General features: G+C 41.6%; 2 protein-coding genes across 7 annotated transcripts in view; both read right to left on the bottom strand.

Moving 5' to 3' along the window:
• The window catches only part of LOC133396031 (sodium bicarbonate cotransporter 3-like), a 50,756-nt gene extending 49,383 nt beyond the window's left edge, over positions 1–1,373 (bottom strand). For all 6 annotated transcript variants that reach the window (XM_061665441.1, XM_061665433.1, XM_061665437.1 and 3 more), the window contains exon 1: positions 1,294–1,373. In XM_061665441.1, the coding sequence (XP_061521425.1) occupies positions 1,294–1,335 (42 nt within the window). In that variant the 5' untranslated portion in view covers positions 1,336–1,373. The remainder of the gene's footprint in view (positions 1–1,293) is intronic.
• An 8,304-nt stretch (positions 1,374–9,677) lies between these two features.
• eomesa (eomesodermin homolog a) lies at positions 9,678–13,665 on the bottom strand. Its single transcript, XM_061665442.1, has 6 exons — positions 12,911–13,665; positions 12,536–12,690; positions 11,810–11,931; positions 11,400–11,558; positions 10,745–10,806; positions 9,678–10,662 (listed from the first exon to the last, which is right to left on the bottom strand). The coding sequence occupies exons 1-6, from the start codon at positions 13,606–13,608 to the stop codon at positions 9,909–9,911; spliced, it is 1,950 nt and encodes a 649-aa protein (XP_061521426.1). The 5' UTR covers positions 13,609–13,665; the 3' UTR covers positions 9,678–9,908.
• Positions 13,666–14,297: the final 632 nt, after the last annotated feature.

Here is a 14,297-nt window from a genome sequence, read left to right as displayed (position 1 = left end):
GCTCACAGCTGCATCTTTAGAAACAGGTAGATAAAAGATTTACTTGGTTGTTTCTCTTCACACTTGATGGGTGGACAGGCGCTCCAAATACCCAACTAGTTGCATACAGCCATTAAAAAGTTGAATGTTCCATCATGGATATGTTGATTTAATAGTTTAAAGATGCAACAACTTGCTCACAGCAAGACAAGGGTGCATTTAAGATGTGAATTTTCTTGGCTTAATGTACCCAGAGAATTTCCGCAGCATTACAGCAGCTTAAGCCTCTGTATGTAACAGCAAACCCACTGACTTGACTTCCGTGGCTGGGGAAAGACGGAGGCAGTGATCAAGCAAGTGCTTTTCATTGAGCAGCGAAGGGGGTCATGTTTCCTCACCAGTAAGCACATGCTTATCCATGTACAAATAAGTACCTCGACAGACAGACACACAAACATAGCAGCAGGCAACCTTACACCAGCATTTAGATTCGTCAGTTTGGCATTTTAAACTTAGCACTGCAACCTGTTTCTTTTGAGGATTTGTTCGCACAGCTCTGGAGTTTGCCAACCGTGATCCCATCTGTCACTAATGCTTTGCTCCTGGGACAGGTCACTGGGATTCTGTTCCCATGCAGTCTGTACACATCAAGTGAAGTTGACTGATTTTTCTGATCGTGTTTCAGTTCCTGTTTCTCTTCTCTAATCAAATAAGTGAACATTCAACGACAATTCAGCATTTCCTACATGAAATGTGATGCATCACTGGAATATTGCCTTTGTAAAATGGCATTTTTAAGCCAAGCAGAGGCTTGTCAATTGCGACCAACTGTGCGCTTAACAGGGCCACAGAGAACGTACTTTACATGCGAGTAGATAGAATCCCATTTTGTTAAACGTCCAGTATGTTTACCTGAACAAACGATTCAGCCAAACGCTGAAATAACTTTTGAAACGTTAATATCAACCCTGGGCGAGTTCCTTCCCGGCTAGCCCATTAGCTAGCAAGTTACTGTCTTGTAACAAAACCCCCTAAAAGAGCAACAAAACGCCAATAAAACACATTTCCACGGAACGCGTTCTTCTGAAAAGCCCAGTGTCGCTCAGCAAGTCAAATCACTTCTTAACGCCGTGCCACGTGTCAGAGTAAGAAAGCCGGCCGGCTAACAATAGCAGCTGCCGGAGCGAGTCCCGTTGAATTGGTCGCCCCAAAGCATCCCTTGTGCTTAACCAGCTTGCCTGGCGAACACAAGGTAAAAGACGGACAAAGAAACAGACTGACGTGAGCGCTTTTCGGTGTGGTGCGGGTACATACTGTTCTCAAGAAGGGCCGCGTTTGTTCCGACGATTCATCCATCGCACTCCCCGCTAGACTTTTGGGCCACCGGTGAGTTTTTTTTTTTTTTTTTTTTGCCGGTCGTGTAGCGTAGAGGAAACCGGCGAGGGTGACACTTGAGTGAACACTAGCTCACTGGCTGGCGGCTGCGTGTTCGTCGATGACGTACAAAGGCCGCGCCTCCACAATGATCGACAGCGAACGTTCGCCAATAAGATTTTAACATAGAGATTGGGAGCTAATCAAACCGCGAGACGTCACTTACATGGTTGGATTTTGGTTCGCTGCACAACGGCGAAGCGGGTTTTTTGTGTTAAGCGAACATCCTTTTTTTTTTAGGTTATTTTAATTCATTCCCAGTTGCAATACACACATGCAATATCTAAGCCAGCACCAGCCCCTTTTACCGAGGAGAGAAAGCCCGGACCCCCCTTTTTTCTTCTTCATTGATCGGTAGTTACAAAATTAATAACAATACGACATCTGTCGTATTGTTATTAATACAATAGTTATAGTTCTTTATTTTGAGTTCTTGAGAATTGGGGCCCTTGCTGATCCACACAAGCCTTTCTAAGTAGGCTTCTTGACTGTGTTCACAGAAATTAATACATAAATTAAATAAGTCATAAAAGTAAGTCATGAAATAAGTTAAATACATCTACTGTTTTTGTTTGTTTGTTTTTCTTTTTTCTTAATTGTGTGAATCATTTTGGCAGTGGGATCCCTTTGGGGGGAGGGGCTTGTACACCTGCCCCCAAAAATGTCTGCACGTGCCTGATCTAAGCTATATTATTTAAAAATAAGTATTTGAATTCCACCCAAATGTGGTCGACATACATGCAGTATGGTTTAACTTTTGGGCTATAATTCATAAGTTCTGTTTGGCGCAAACACAACATTACTCATCACCAAAGGAGCACCATGTACAGAGAAGTATGTGGTGACGTCATGCTTTGGGGCTTTTTTTCTTCAGCTTGAACTTGAGCTTTAGGCAAGGTGAAGGGAATTATGAACAGTTCGAAATAGCGGTCAGTGTTGGCACAAAACCTTTAGGCCTCTGATAGAAGAGAATTATTGCTTATTATTGTATTGTTGTTTAGAAGCAGAGCAGGAAAAACATTAGTCACACACGTATCATTTCGGCTATTTACAAAGTACCAAGTGCAATGAGTGATCTAGTAAAGTATGAAGAGAATTGATACATCATACCCAAAAGCCTTAGCTCTGACTTTGACTTTATTTTCTAATAAAGTTTAGAACTTGTATAAGTCTCAATATGTGTTCATTATATGAAATAATTAATTTATTATTATGATTATTTTTATGTTTATTTTTAAGTATATGTTGCAAGATGCTGCAGCCAAAATGAATGAAACAAATTTCGAATGGTTTGAACTCGCTTTCACCAGTAGATGACAGTGTTGTATCAACAGCCGTCATAGCGAGCAGATGTTAAAAAAAAAGAGGGGTTTTAATTTGATATGCAGAATAATACTCTGTCCCTTTACATCTGACAATTAAATTAAATCTACCTTGGGATATGTGCACACTTTTCTGGCTTTCACTGCCAATATAAAGATCTAGTTTGCTTTGCCAATTAAGGTTTTATGAATAGGTCATCTTTAAATTCGCTTTGCGGCACACACTTCTCCCGACAACAGCTTCACTCATGTGTATTGCTACATTACATTATTGCTAATATAAACTATACTGTATAATATAAACTACACTCAATCTGAATAGTAGTAAAAAAATAAATAAAATAGAGCTCCTTTCTCACTTGCCTGTCAACATAAGAGATAATCACTCGGTAGCTTAGAAATAGAACTGAAAAGGTGGGAAATCAAACTCTCACCTCTTAATTGTACCCTGAATCTTAAAGATAGTGAGAGCCTATTAGCGCACAAGGAAGAAGTGCGCTCTTTACCACCCAGAACACATGCATCTAAATAATGCAGCTGAGGGATGAGTCAGAATTTAGACAAGTGGAAGAAGCACTGTGTTGGCATCCACCTGTGAAGGGATTATGGGAGTCAAACAAACATTCAATGGCGGGCGTTGTGATGATCGCCCAACAAGTTTTCTCTCTCAATGCTGCAGGAAGTTAAAACAATGCAGAAGCGTTCTGTGATAAACAACCACTGTGACTTTCCGCATAAGCCTAAAGTCTCCGTAGTTGCAAAGCTCGGGCAGGATGACGGCTGGTTCACTTGCTGTCTCATAAACGGGATTATTTCAGCAAGACTACACATATGTTGCGTAAATACATAAATAAATAATTGTTGAGCTTTGGGGTATTTCGACCAAAGCTTGTAACAAACATGTTATTAAGACACCTGGGAACTGTTTTATACTGTAAAAAACAATAATAATAATTTAAAAAAAAAGTTTTTCTTGTTGTTTTTTTACAATCTGTAAAATCTGTAAATAGAAAATACAAATCTGTTTCATTCAAAATGATTATTTGCTCATTTAATCTGTTCTACCCAAGTCACCAAATGAGTATTGACTGTGCCATATTTTGTCCTGTAAACCTCTAAGCCCCTCTGTCCCAAAGGGTTCACTGCAAGTTGTTTCGTCCCAAGTGGCGATGCCTTCTCAGGGTACCAAGAGAGGACGAGAAGGGAAAAGGGAAGTCCCCAAATCTGTCAGAGCTTCCCAAAGTGCCATTGCATTGATTTTGATTCATATCTTTTCCACGCGGCTGCTTCTTCGTGTCCTACCCCAAACATCACTCTTGTGGGACCTAGTGCCCCTTGAATCCAGTTTGACTCCTGAGGGACACTCAAGGCGAGTGGGCCAGCAGAGCGCAAAGACCAGCATGGAGTATCCAAATCAACACAGAGTTGAGTAGATGGTGTGAGGTGTTGTGGAGACGGTAAATGGTGGTGTCAGAAGGGATGGGGTGGGGTGGTCCGGTGTGTTCAGATGTGCCCCACCGGCCTCTAGAGGGAACGCAGAGGTTTGAAATCAATGCGCCGTTAAGTGCAGCTCAGGCACGGGATACTCTCCACAATATTAGGCATGCACCAGTAAGTCAAGGCCCACCTCGATCAGTACACAGGGATCCGACGCAAAAGCTCCTCTGCCAACCCCAGTTCCTGTCACCTCTGTGCTCTCTGCCAACACTCAACACCTTCCTCCAAACATTTGTGGCGCCTCTACCTTGAGACTCATCCCACACCGTGGTCTCACTCTAACAGACCTGTGAGCATTATACCCGTTCAGTCGACGCCCTGTCTAGCATCCACCAATAATGAAGCAGTTTCATTGCAGATAAGTGAGACTGCAGCCAGTGTGTCATGTAACCTGCAAAAACACCTTCAGTGATCTAAACTATGAGCCAGGCTGATCAATGACCCAAACATGCATGTACAATAGCTACGCATAAACACACAAACCAGGCACACCATTAGATTCATCTTTATAATTGAATAAGATCCAATAGAAGAGCTGTATATTAAAAAAAAAAACTAAAGCGTCTCTATACAGAGATAAGGATACTACGTTTAGATTGACATTGTCATAATGGTAATAACTGACCGCAATTCATTTTGGTGCTGATGATACAGAACCGCCTCATACTTTTCCTGCAGCTAATGTAGTCAATGTTTTAGAAACACCTCTTACATATTCTACTCAAGTTGTACATCATATCCGTAAAGGCTCAATTCTTGTATTGGGCCTCAATGGTTTGTGTAGGTATATCTAATGATGAATATTGGATGCTTCTATTGTGTTATTATGCTAAAATTATCATATGCTGTAAAACTCAAATTAGCAGTTCAGAAAGTGACACTCATGTTATATTGCTTGACTACACCCAGCGAACTCGTACTATACAGTAATTAATATATTTCTGTAATAATTTAGATGATTATAGTTTGCTAGTGAAATCGCTAAAATTCACAACAAATTAGAATATTACATAAGAAACTACCAAACGTATTTCAATTGGTAAAGTATTAGTTTCACTTATTGAACTGAACTATGGAAATAAATAAACTTTTCTACAATATTCAGATTTATTGAGATGGACCTTTGGAAAATATATCTAGCTAGTAATATAGCGTGTCCTTTAATTAACTATAATTATCTTATTAAGTAGCTGCTGTAGAAAGATTTTAAAATAGGCCCATGAAGTTTAGGTTGCTCCCAAAGAAGCACTCTCCCTTTATGGCTTGCCAGTCATTTCACAGGGTTGACATTTATCAACACATTAAAAAAATAAATAATAATAAAATAAAATAAAAATTGCGTAAAGATAATCGCCACTGTTTCAGTCTTGTCTCTCTCTTGGTCACGGCTCAAAGAGATGTCCAAAAATGTCGACCCAAACACAAGTGTGCCCATGGCTAAATTACCCTGTGAGAGCAGTAACAGTGTGTGACTGAAGGTGAAGAAAGAGCCTAAGGACGTCATCTGTGTTAGGATGTCAAAAGCCCTTTTTGGCCACACTGTCTCCAAATTATTATCTGCCTTATACAAACCCCAATTCCAATTAAGTTGGGAAATTTTATAAAATGTAAATAAAAACAGACTATAATGATTTGTAAATCCTTTTCAACCTATGTTGAATTAAGCACACGACAAAATATGAGGTATTTAATTTTCAAACAGATACTTTTTTAGTTTTTTTTGCAAACAGCCACTCATTTTGAAATTTATGCCTGCAACAATTTCCCCAAAAAGCTCGGAGATGGGCATGTTTACCATTGGGTTACATCACCTTTCCTATAAGGTACACTCAATTCCTGTAAGGTATACACTCAATAAGCATTTGAGAACAGAAAATACAAATTGATTAAGCTTTGTAAGAGGAATTCTTTCCCATTCTTGCTTGATGTAGAACTTCAGTTGCTCAACAGTCCAGCGTCTCTGTTGTCGTATTTTGCTCATCATAATGTGCTACTTATTGGAAGATAGGTATGGACTGCTGGCAGGCCAGTCTACTACTTGCACTCTTTTAATACAAAGCCACACTGTTGTAACACATGCACAATGTGGCTGAGCATGGTCTTGCTGAAATATGTAGGGACGTCCCTGAAAAAGATGTTGCTTGGATGGCAGCATATTTTGCTCTAAAACCTGTATGTACCTTTCAGCAGTAATGGTGACTCACAGATGTGCAAGTTACACATGCCGTGGGCACTAACACCACCTCCATACCATCATAGATGCTGACTTTTGAACTCTGCACTGATAACAATCCAGATGGTCATTTTCCTCGTCCGGAAGACACAACGTCCATGATTTCTACAAACAATTTTAAATGTGGACCCCTCAGACCACAGCCCACTTTTCCACTTTGCGTCAGTCCATCTCAGATGAGCTTGGGGCCAGAGAACCTGGTGTGGTTACTGGGTGTTTTTGATATAAGGCTTTCACTTTGCATGGTAGAGATTTAACTTGCATTTGTAGATGTCGCATCAAATTGTGCGAACTGACAATGGTTTTCTGAAGTGCGACTGAGCCCACGTGGCAATAGCCTTTATACAATGATGATTTTTGAACAACTGATGTTGTTTGAACAACAATCATGACACTCACCTGTTTCCAATTAACTGGTTCACCTGTGGAATGTTTCAAACAGGTGTTTTTCTTTTTTTCTTTTTTCTTTTTTTTAGCATTAATCAACTTTCGCAGTCCTTTGTTGCCCCTGTCCCAGCTTTTTTGGAACGTGTTGCAGGCATTAAATTCAAAATGAGACAATATTTGCACAAAAACTATAACGTTTATAAGTTTGAAAATGAAATAGCTTGTCTTTGTACTGTATTCAATTGAATATAGGTTGAAAAAGATTTGCAAATCCTTGTATTCAGTTTTTATATACATTTTACACAACGTCCCAACTTCATTGGAATTGGCGTTTGTACTTTATCTTTCAACATGGTCACCAGTGGAAATCCTGGGACACGGGCATGGACATGCAACTGTTCACACACATAACAGATGAAGAAGAGAGAACGCAATACTGTGGAAACCTCTGCTTGGTTTTCACTTGTCATTACAGGCCTCCAGTCATCGACATAACACCGAATTGTATCGAACCGTGATAGCAAGATGGTCACTTTTTCAGGTGTTATTTTGACGCGTCTATCTCCTATTACTCGACATGATCCGAATTTGTGGAAGCATGCTGTGTGTGGTGTCTATTGATTACATACTATTGATCACTGTCCTTCTTGGATGAATGGTTGAGAGGGATATAGCTTTTCATCCGAGGAGGACTTATGCTTCAAACAATCACTATTTTGGAATTTCTGTCAAAAAGGATTTCGCAATATGAACATGTTTAAAAAACTGCGGTAAAAAGAATAATGCTCAACGTTTTACATTTTCAGTGTGAAGACACTAAGATGCATTTGTGTTAGTTTTTGTGGAAAAAGCATATTAAGCAATCGGACAAAACTCCTATATACGTATCCAAAAAATTGAATTAGCATCTTCAAAAAACATATTGCGATTCATGAAATTTTATTACAAACACCTAATGCCGAAGACGTTTTGGCATAAAAATTGTGAAAAATATTAATGTAGAATATTTAACCTTTATGACCTTTTGATGGCTAACAAATGACAGTAATTCGAATGCATGTTTGTATCAGTAGAATGAATTGATTTCCAAATGCCACGTCTTTTTTTTTTAACGTGTCTTTACCGTTATTGATCAAATGATATGAAAATGACTCATATACAGTATTCCACTCGCTATGAGTTCCTCTTTTTTCATTGATTTTTTTTTTTAGCCATTAATAAATAAATGTCAGGACGACATGAAAGGAAGGAAATCATCATCAGATGCTCTGACAAACAAATTGCTGACACAAGTGCAAACATTTTTATTCTTCAGGCTGCAATTTTTATTTTTATTTCCAGCTTTCCTGCAAGGCCACGGTAATCTACCTTGTTAGGAGGCGTTAATTGGACTTAGACTCCTCTTTTTGTCAAATATTCTGACAACAGAATTAATTAGGAATCCAGCATGCAAATGAATGGAAATTGGGTTGCGTATGGGGGAGGATCGAAAGACAAACAAGTGAGGAGGACACACAAATATTTTGACTTCTCTTTTAATACAAATGTAGCTCTGCTCCTTTTGGTAAATTCACATTTGGAGACGCCATGGGCTGTCCGTAGGTGTACTCATCTTTACTGAAAAAAATTTGTTGGACAATAAATGGCTTTATAGTTGGCTCTTTCCATCTTAATTACTATAAATTATAAACAAGTGCACCTGAGTATATTTGAAACTGTTGTTCTTGTCCATTTCATTTCATTGTCCTTTCCTTATTTGGGCATTGGCGCTTAGCCCATGCTGACTTTCGTCAAAAGGTAATTGTAGTGTTCTTGTCCTGTCGTGTCCATCTATTCATTTTCTACACATCTTATCCTGTTTAGGATATCTACCTATCTTGAGGTGAGAGGATGATCTGACCCATGACTGATTTCTTGTCAATTAGAAGGGAAGACGTTTGAAGGGAATTAATCAACCCACATGGGACTGCCATGTCATTGAAGAGATGCTAATTTGCAAAAAGGCTGTTGGGTTTAAATCTTTACTATTTTTTACATTTTTTTTGAAAAGTGATACTAAATAACTACACTACCTTATTGTAGCGAACATTTTCTGTAGTTTTTAATGTAATTTTCCTTGATTTGAACACTCTACACTGAAAAGACCAATTTTCAGTTGCACAGGATTAAAATGTAAAATGACAATTTTCTTTAATAAATAAATAAATAATCAAACGTGTTAGTTTAACACATTTGAATCATGTGCAACCAGTGCACAGTACTAATGGAGTCAATTCAAAGGACTTTTTTTTCAGTCTGTTGACAGTACTATATGGAAAATTGACAACCTTACTGCAAGAGACATTTGCAGCTCATTTGCATATGATCCATTTTACTCTTTCACAAGTCATCTGTAATGAGGACAAATTAATTCACTAAAGGGCCAAGACTGATATGACTCATATGTTGCAACATTAGTAATCATTAACCCTTAACTCTTGAATGCAAGTCTCAAATGGGCAATCAAATTGTTACATGCAAACCTCTATTTCTAAACCTTTTTTTTAACAGCTCCCCCCCCCCCCCCCCCAGATACTTGCTTGTTAACTTTGCTGTGGTATATGGAAAATAAAAAAATAAAAATCACAGGGAAAGACATTTGGATGATGCTTTATGAAAAGCAGCTTTATTTATCCATTTAATAACACCTCCATGAAGACAATTTGTACAAGGTACATCACATTCTAAAGTGCACGAATACTGTACAATGGAAACGACTTAAATACACAGTGGAGAGGGGGGGGGGGGGGGGGGAGAGGGGGGGGGGGAACAAATCCCATCTGTTTTTTTTAAAAAAAGAAAATGGATTTAAAAAGGGACATGCTTGTTTAAAATCAACAATCACTATGCATGTTTCTGCTCGGGTATGAGAGAGGGGTTGGCCTGGGAAAATAACCTTGTGCAGCTTGCTTGGGGGAGCAACACTAAGCTTTGGCACCTTTAGAGAAAAGAGAAAAAAAGACATTAACAAGGAATGGAGAGCACTCAGTTATATTTAGTTGAAATAAATTACAGTCTTAGGGGCTTGTGTAGAATGCGTAATAACCCATGCCTTTTGGGTTGTCCTTATTGTAATCCTCAGTGGTCAAGTCTTCACACTTGATGGTTGGAGAGTTCTCCGTGCTGGAGCCCCCAGGGGACATCCTGCGCCTCTTGCACACCATGGAGTACACGCTGGAATCGTTAGAATCCACCGATTTCAGCGAGTGAGAAGTCTCCATCCAGGTGGTTGCCGACGGTGCGGTTTCCTCGGGCAGCTTGTCTTTCGTGGCCCCCAGCTGGTCCTCTGGAAAGGCTGGCGGGCTTGGGCGAGGGGACCAGGGCAAGGCTGTGGTCATCTTGCGCTGGTAGGCGCTTCTGGTGCCCCAGCCCGCAGCCATGGAGGCGAAGGCCGAATCTGGGTAGTAGCTGAGGGCGTGGGACGTCTGGAGGGATAGAGGTTTGATGCCGTAGGACAGCAGACTACTGGTGGAATAGTCATTGTCGTAGGACAGGTCCAGCTTGTTGGAGCCTGGCTGCTGGACCGGGGGGACAAACCAGCGCTGGGCTGAGGCGGCAGCGGTGGCGTCCTCGCTCTGCGGGGACAGGAGGCTGTTGGTTTGGGGCACGGCCCGTTCGCTGCTGTAGAAGCGGTTCTGCGGCAAGTTGTTGACAAACTGGTCCTGAAAGAAAGGCTGCATGGCGTAGCGAGCCCCGGGCACAATTTGGGTTGATCGGGGAGAATCTGTCGGCGATGGAGTCAACCTGTCACTCTCCGGCGCGGTGTACATTCTGTTCAAATGAAGAAAAGGTTCACAATAAAGATTGGAAGGCTGCATTCAATGGAACGTTACCGCGAGTGCGGGAAACTTACGAGTCATAATTGTCCCGAAAGCCCTTAGCAAATGGGTTGTGGTCAATCTTCAGCTGGGTGATCTGGAGCAGAAAAACATTCATAAATCAAGGATGTCATTACGAAAGCATATTGCTGCTACACCAGAAAGAGAGGGAGAGAGAGAGAGAGAGAGAGAGAGAGAGAGAGAGAGAGAAAAGAAGTTCAGCGTCACGACATAACGTGATAAATTTGACTTGAGCATTCGGCTCAACAAAATGAAGCAATTTCTTTCGGGTCAGCCCTATGAAGGTGTGTCTTCTTTTCAAATGTGAAATCTTTTTAAACACATTGGCCTTAATTATTATTTTTTTTCTATATACAGTATTGTATAAGAGCAGTGTAGTTCCTTTGCTAGTAACTTTAATTTCCAAGACAAAAATTAAGAAACATATATCTCCATAGGGCCAGTGACCTGAACCAGAAATGATTGCTTCGTTTCGTTTTGCCGAATGTGAAAGTGAATCTTATCATGTTCAAATGGAAAGATTATCACCTTAGAACATGATGCTGAACTTTTTTTTATTTGATTTGATTTTTTTTTTCCTGGTGTGCCATAATAATATAAATGATGTTAAAATAAAACAAAATATATAATATATTCTTATTGCAAACAGATAACAGTTGAAATTCTTACATCTGTGTTCTGGTAGGCAGTGACAGCTATGAACTGGTTCTCAGGGAAGGTGAAGGTTTGAGTTCGGGCCTCGTTGCTCATGTCTTCAACCCCATCCTCCGTCACCTCAACTATGTGCAGCCGTGGTTGGTATTTGTGAAGAGATTGCAGGACTATCATCTGCAAAAGGGAATGCACGACGCTTTCATGCAACACTAAAAACATAACCAAAATGGTTTCGCATGCAATAAAATTGGTGCGTGGCCTGAAAAAAATAAAATAAAATACTAATAAAGACCACTCACATATTGCTGGATTTCCAAATAGTCGATGTGTCAAAAATAATGCTATAATGAATATTAACTATACAGATGAATGAAGAAAATGTAAAAAAAAAAAGAAAGAACGAAAGGACAGAAACAGCATCTAACCTGTGTGTTATTATTATTGGCCCCTTTGTTGTTTGTCAGCTTCAACTTGCCAAAAGAGATTTCTTGCCTCATCCAGTGAGCGCCAGTGTTTGGGGATTCGGGATGAACATACATTTTGTTGCCTGTAAAATTGAGATGGCATAATTTTACATGCATTCAAAAAAAAAAAAAAAAAAAAAAGGTTTGGTGCAATATATGAGCATATAAAAATGGAAGAATAAAAGCAGTCAAGTGTCTCACCGTTTAAATGCTTTTGTGTGAAAGTATTGGTAAAGTGCAACATCTTTCTGTGCGGTTCATTTATCGCGATGTTTATGTCAAATAAAATTAATATTGAAAAAGGCCTGAATTTTATTTCATTAGCAACAATTTTATGAATCGTGATGATCTAATATGTTTTGTTGTTGTGGTTTTGAAGCTTTGATTCATGAATACAATATTTCAAAATAACCCACACGCTCATAACCGAAATGCATTTTGATGAAATATGATTAAATTAGGTTATTTGGAATCAGAAAATTAGAGGTTTAACACCTCCACCATTTCGTTCAATTACCACCGGATTGTTCTTTTCAACACATCATTTCAAATGTCCCGTTGCAAAAATGTGTTTTTGCGCTAATTCCGAAGCCCATTTCCGAACTAACCTTCCGCGCCTCCCTCCCTCATTGAATCCTTAGGAATGCAATTAAAACGAAATACGCACTTTCAAGTCGGTGAACAAACCTTGCATGTTATTGTCTGCTTTGCCGCAAGTGACCCATTTGCCCCCTTGAAAGCGCCAGTGATTGGGGTCGGCCAGAACAACTTCTACAAAGACGTTGTAGTGGGCCGTGAGGTTCAGTCCGGTGATGTTGAAGCTCAGGAACGGGAACATCCGTCTGGGAAAGGAGGGGGGGGGGGGGGGGGTAATTATTTTATAATGTTTTTTTTTTGTACAATTAAATGAATCCTGGAACGAAAAATAAATGGAGCGCCCGAGCAAGAAAAACACATTTATCTTTCAGATTTGGAAGGTGCGTCAATTTGTACGTGTGCGTAAAAGCGGCATTTTTCTTCTTCTTCTTGGTCTTTTTGTTTCTCGTTTCCTGTTCCGCTTACCTGCCCTGCTTCGTGATGATCATTTCGGTCTGGTGCCGGTGGAACTTGAGCCACAGAGGCCGGTTGCAGAGATACACCTGCGCCCTGGGGCCGCCGCCGGGGCCGGCCAGAGACATGGAGCTGATGCCGGCGCCGGGGTAAGACGGGTACAAGCAGCCGGGACCCTGACCGAACTGGTAGCCCGCGCTGCCGAACTGACTCCGGCCGCTACACACGGACGGCGAGGAAAAGCCGGCGGGCGGCAGAACCGATCCGTAGTGGAGCGAAGCCGGGTACCTGGACCCGGTGGTGCCCGCGTACACGGAGCCCGTTTGCCCCGCGTACGGAAAGAGGGAACACGGACTCGCCATGTCGGTGCTCGCCTGAGAGGACGAGATGAAATAGCGGTCGGAACCGAGTTCGTCTAAGCCGTACCGCCGGCCGCCGGTCAGCTCGTCCTCGGCGAGCACCGGGGAGCCTTTCCTCCCGTCGGGGCCGGCTTTAGCGAACGCGTCCCCCTGCGGGTCGCCCAGCATCCCGTTCCCCTGCACGGCCGCCAGGTATTTCTTGGGAGCGCTGTTGGACTCCGGTTCGGCCCGGTCCACTTCTTGATAATCGAGCTGCGACGGCGGCCTCGGGCTGTTGTTGGCACTGTCAGAAGAGGAGAGGTTGTAAAAGGTCTTGGGTAGCGCGCCGGGGACCATGTTCTCTAACTGCATCTTTCCACTGGGGTCAGTCTGAGCCCAAAAGAGGCAGTGATGGAAGGGGGGCTGGGGCTGGGACCGGGGCTGGGGATGGGGGGGGGGGGCCTTCAAAACCGTTCTCCTCCTCTCCGCTGGCTTTTCAGATCGGGTGATGGATGGGACATGATTGTCAGAGGCTCTTATAAGATGGAGACCTCCGCACGAGCAAGTGCTCGGACGCGTGAGGGGAGGAGCCTTTAGGGTGACATGCGGGGGCACCGACCCTCTTCATATAGCCAATGGCTGAGCTGCTGCTCTAATTCAATTACAAATCCCCTCCTCTCGCCGCTCTCTCTTTTAAACAGGAGCACACTTGTCACGAGTGTCCTTGCGTTTCCTTTTTTTTTTTTTTTTTTGCCTTAAAATCTCACCCAAAAAAAAACAACAAAAACAAACAAACTCTACGCACATCTGCAGATTGTTGACCTCGAGTCTTTCCACGCAGAACATTTGGACACCGAAAGTGGATTAAATGTAACCTCCCGAGTGCCAAGCAATATATTATTTACCGCACTGTTCTCATCTAGCTCCTGTAAATGTTCTGTGTCGACTTGTGGGCCGCCACGTCCACGCAATAACAGTTTAAATCCCCTCCAAAGGAAGCACAAACACACGCGTCGAACGAAGAAGAAGAAGAAGAGAGAAAAAAAACTCGCACATGCACC

This window comes from Phycodurus eques, chromosome 20 (assembly GCF_024500275.1).
Source record: "Phycodurus eques isolate BA_2022a chromosome 20, UOR_Pequ_1.1, whole genome shotgun sequence".
Classification (NCBI taxonomy): Eukaryota; Metazoa; Chordata; class Actinopteri; order Syngnathiformes; family Syngnathidae; genus Phycodurus; species Phycodurus eques.
This window is presented reverse-complemented; position numbering and strand designations above follow the sequence as displayed.

Bases quoted from the DNA above. Each gene is read 5' to 3' on its own strand.
- eomesa (XM_061665442.1), bottom strand. From the start codon at position 13,608: ATGCAGTTAGAGAACATGGTCCCCGGCGCGCTACCCAAGACCTTTTAC. The intron at 12,691-12,910 runs GTAAGCGGAACA...CTCCTTTCCCAG, and splicing joins ATCATCACGAAGCAGGGCAG to ACGGATGTTCCCGTTCCTGA. The intron at 11,932-12,535 runs GTTTGTTCACCG...TCAATTTTACAG, and splicing joins AGCAGACAATAACATGCAAG to GCAACAAAATGTATGTTCAT.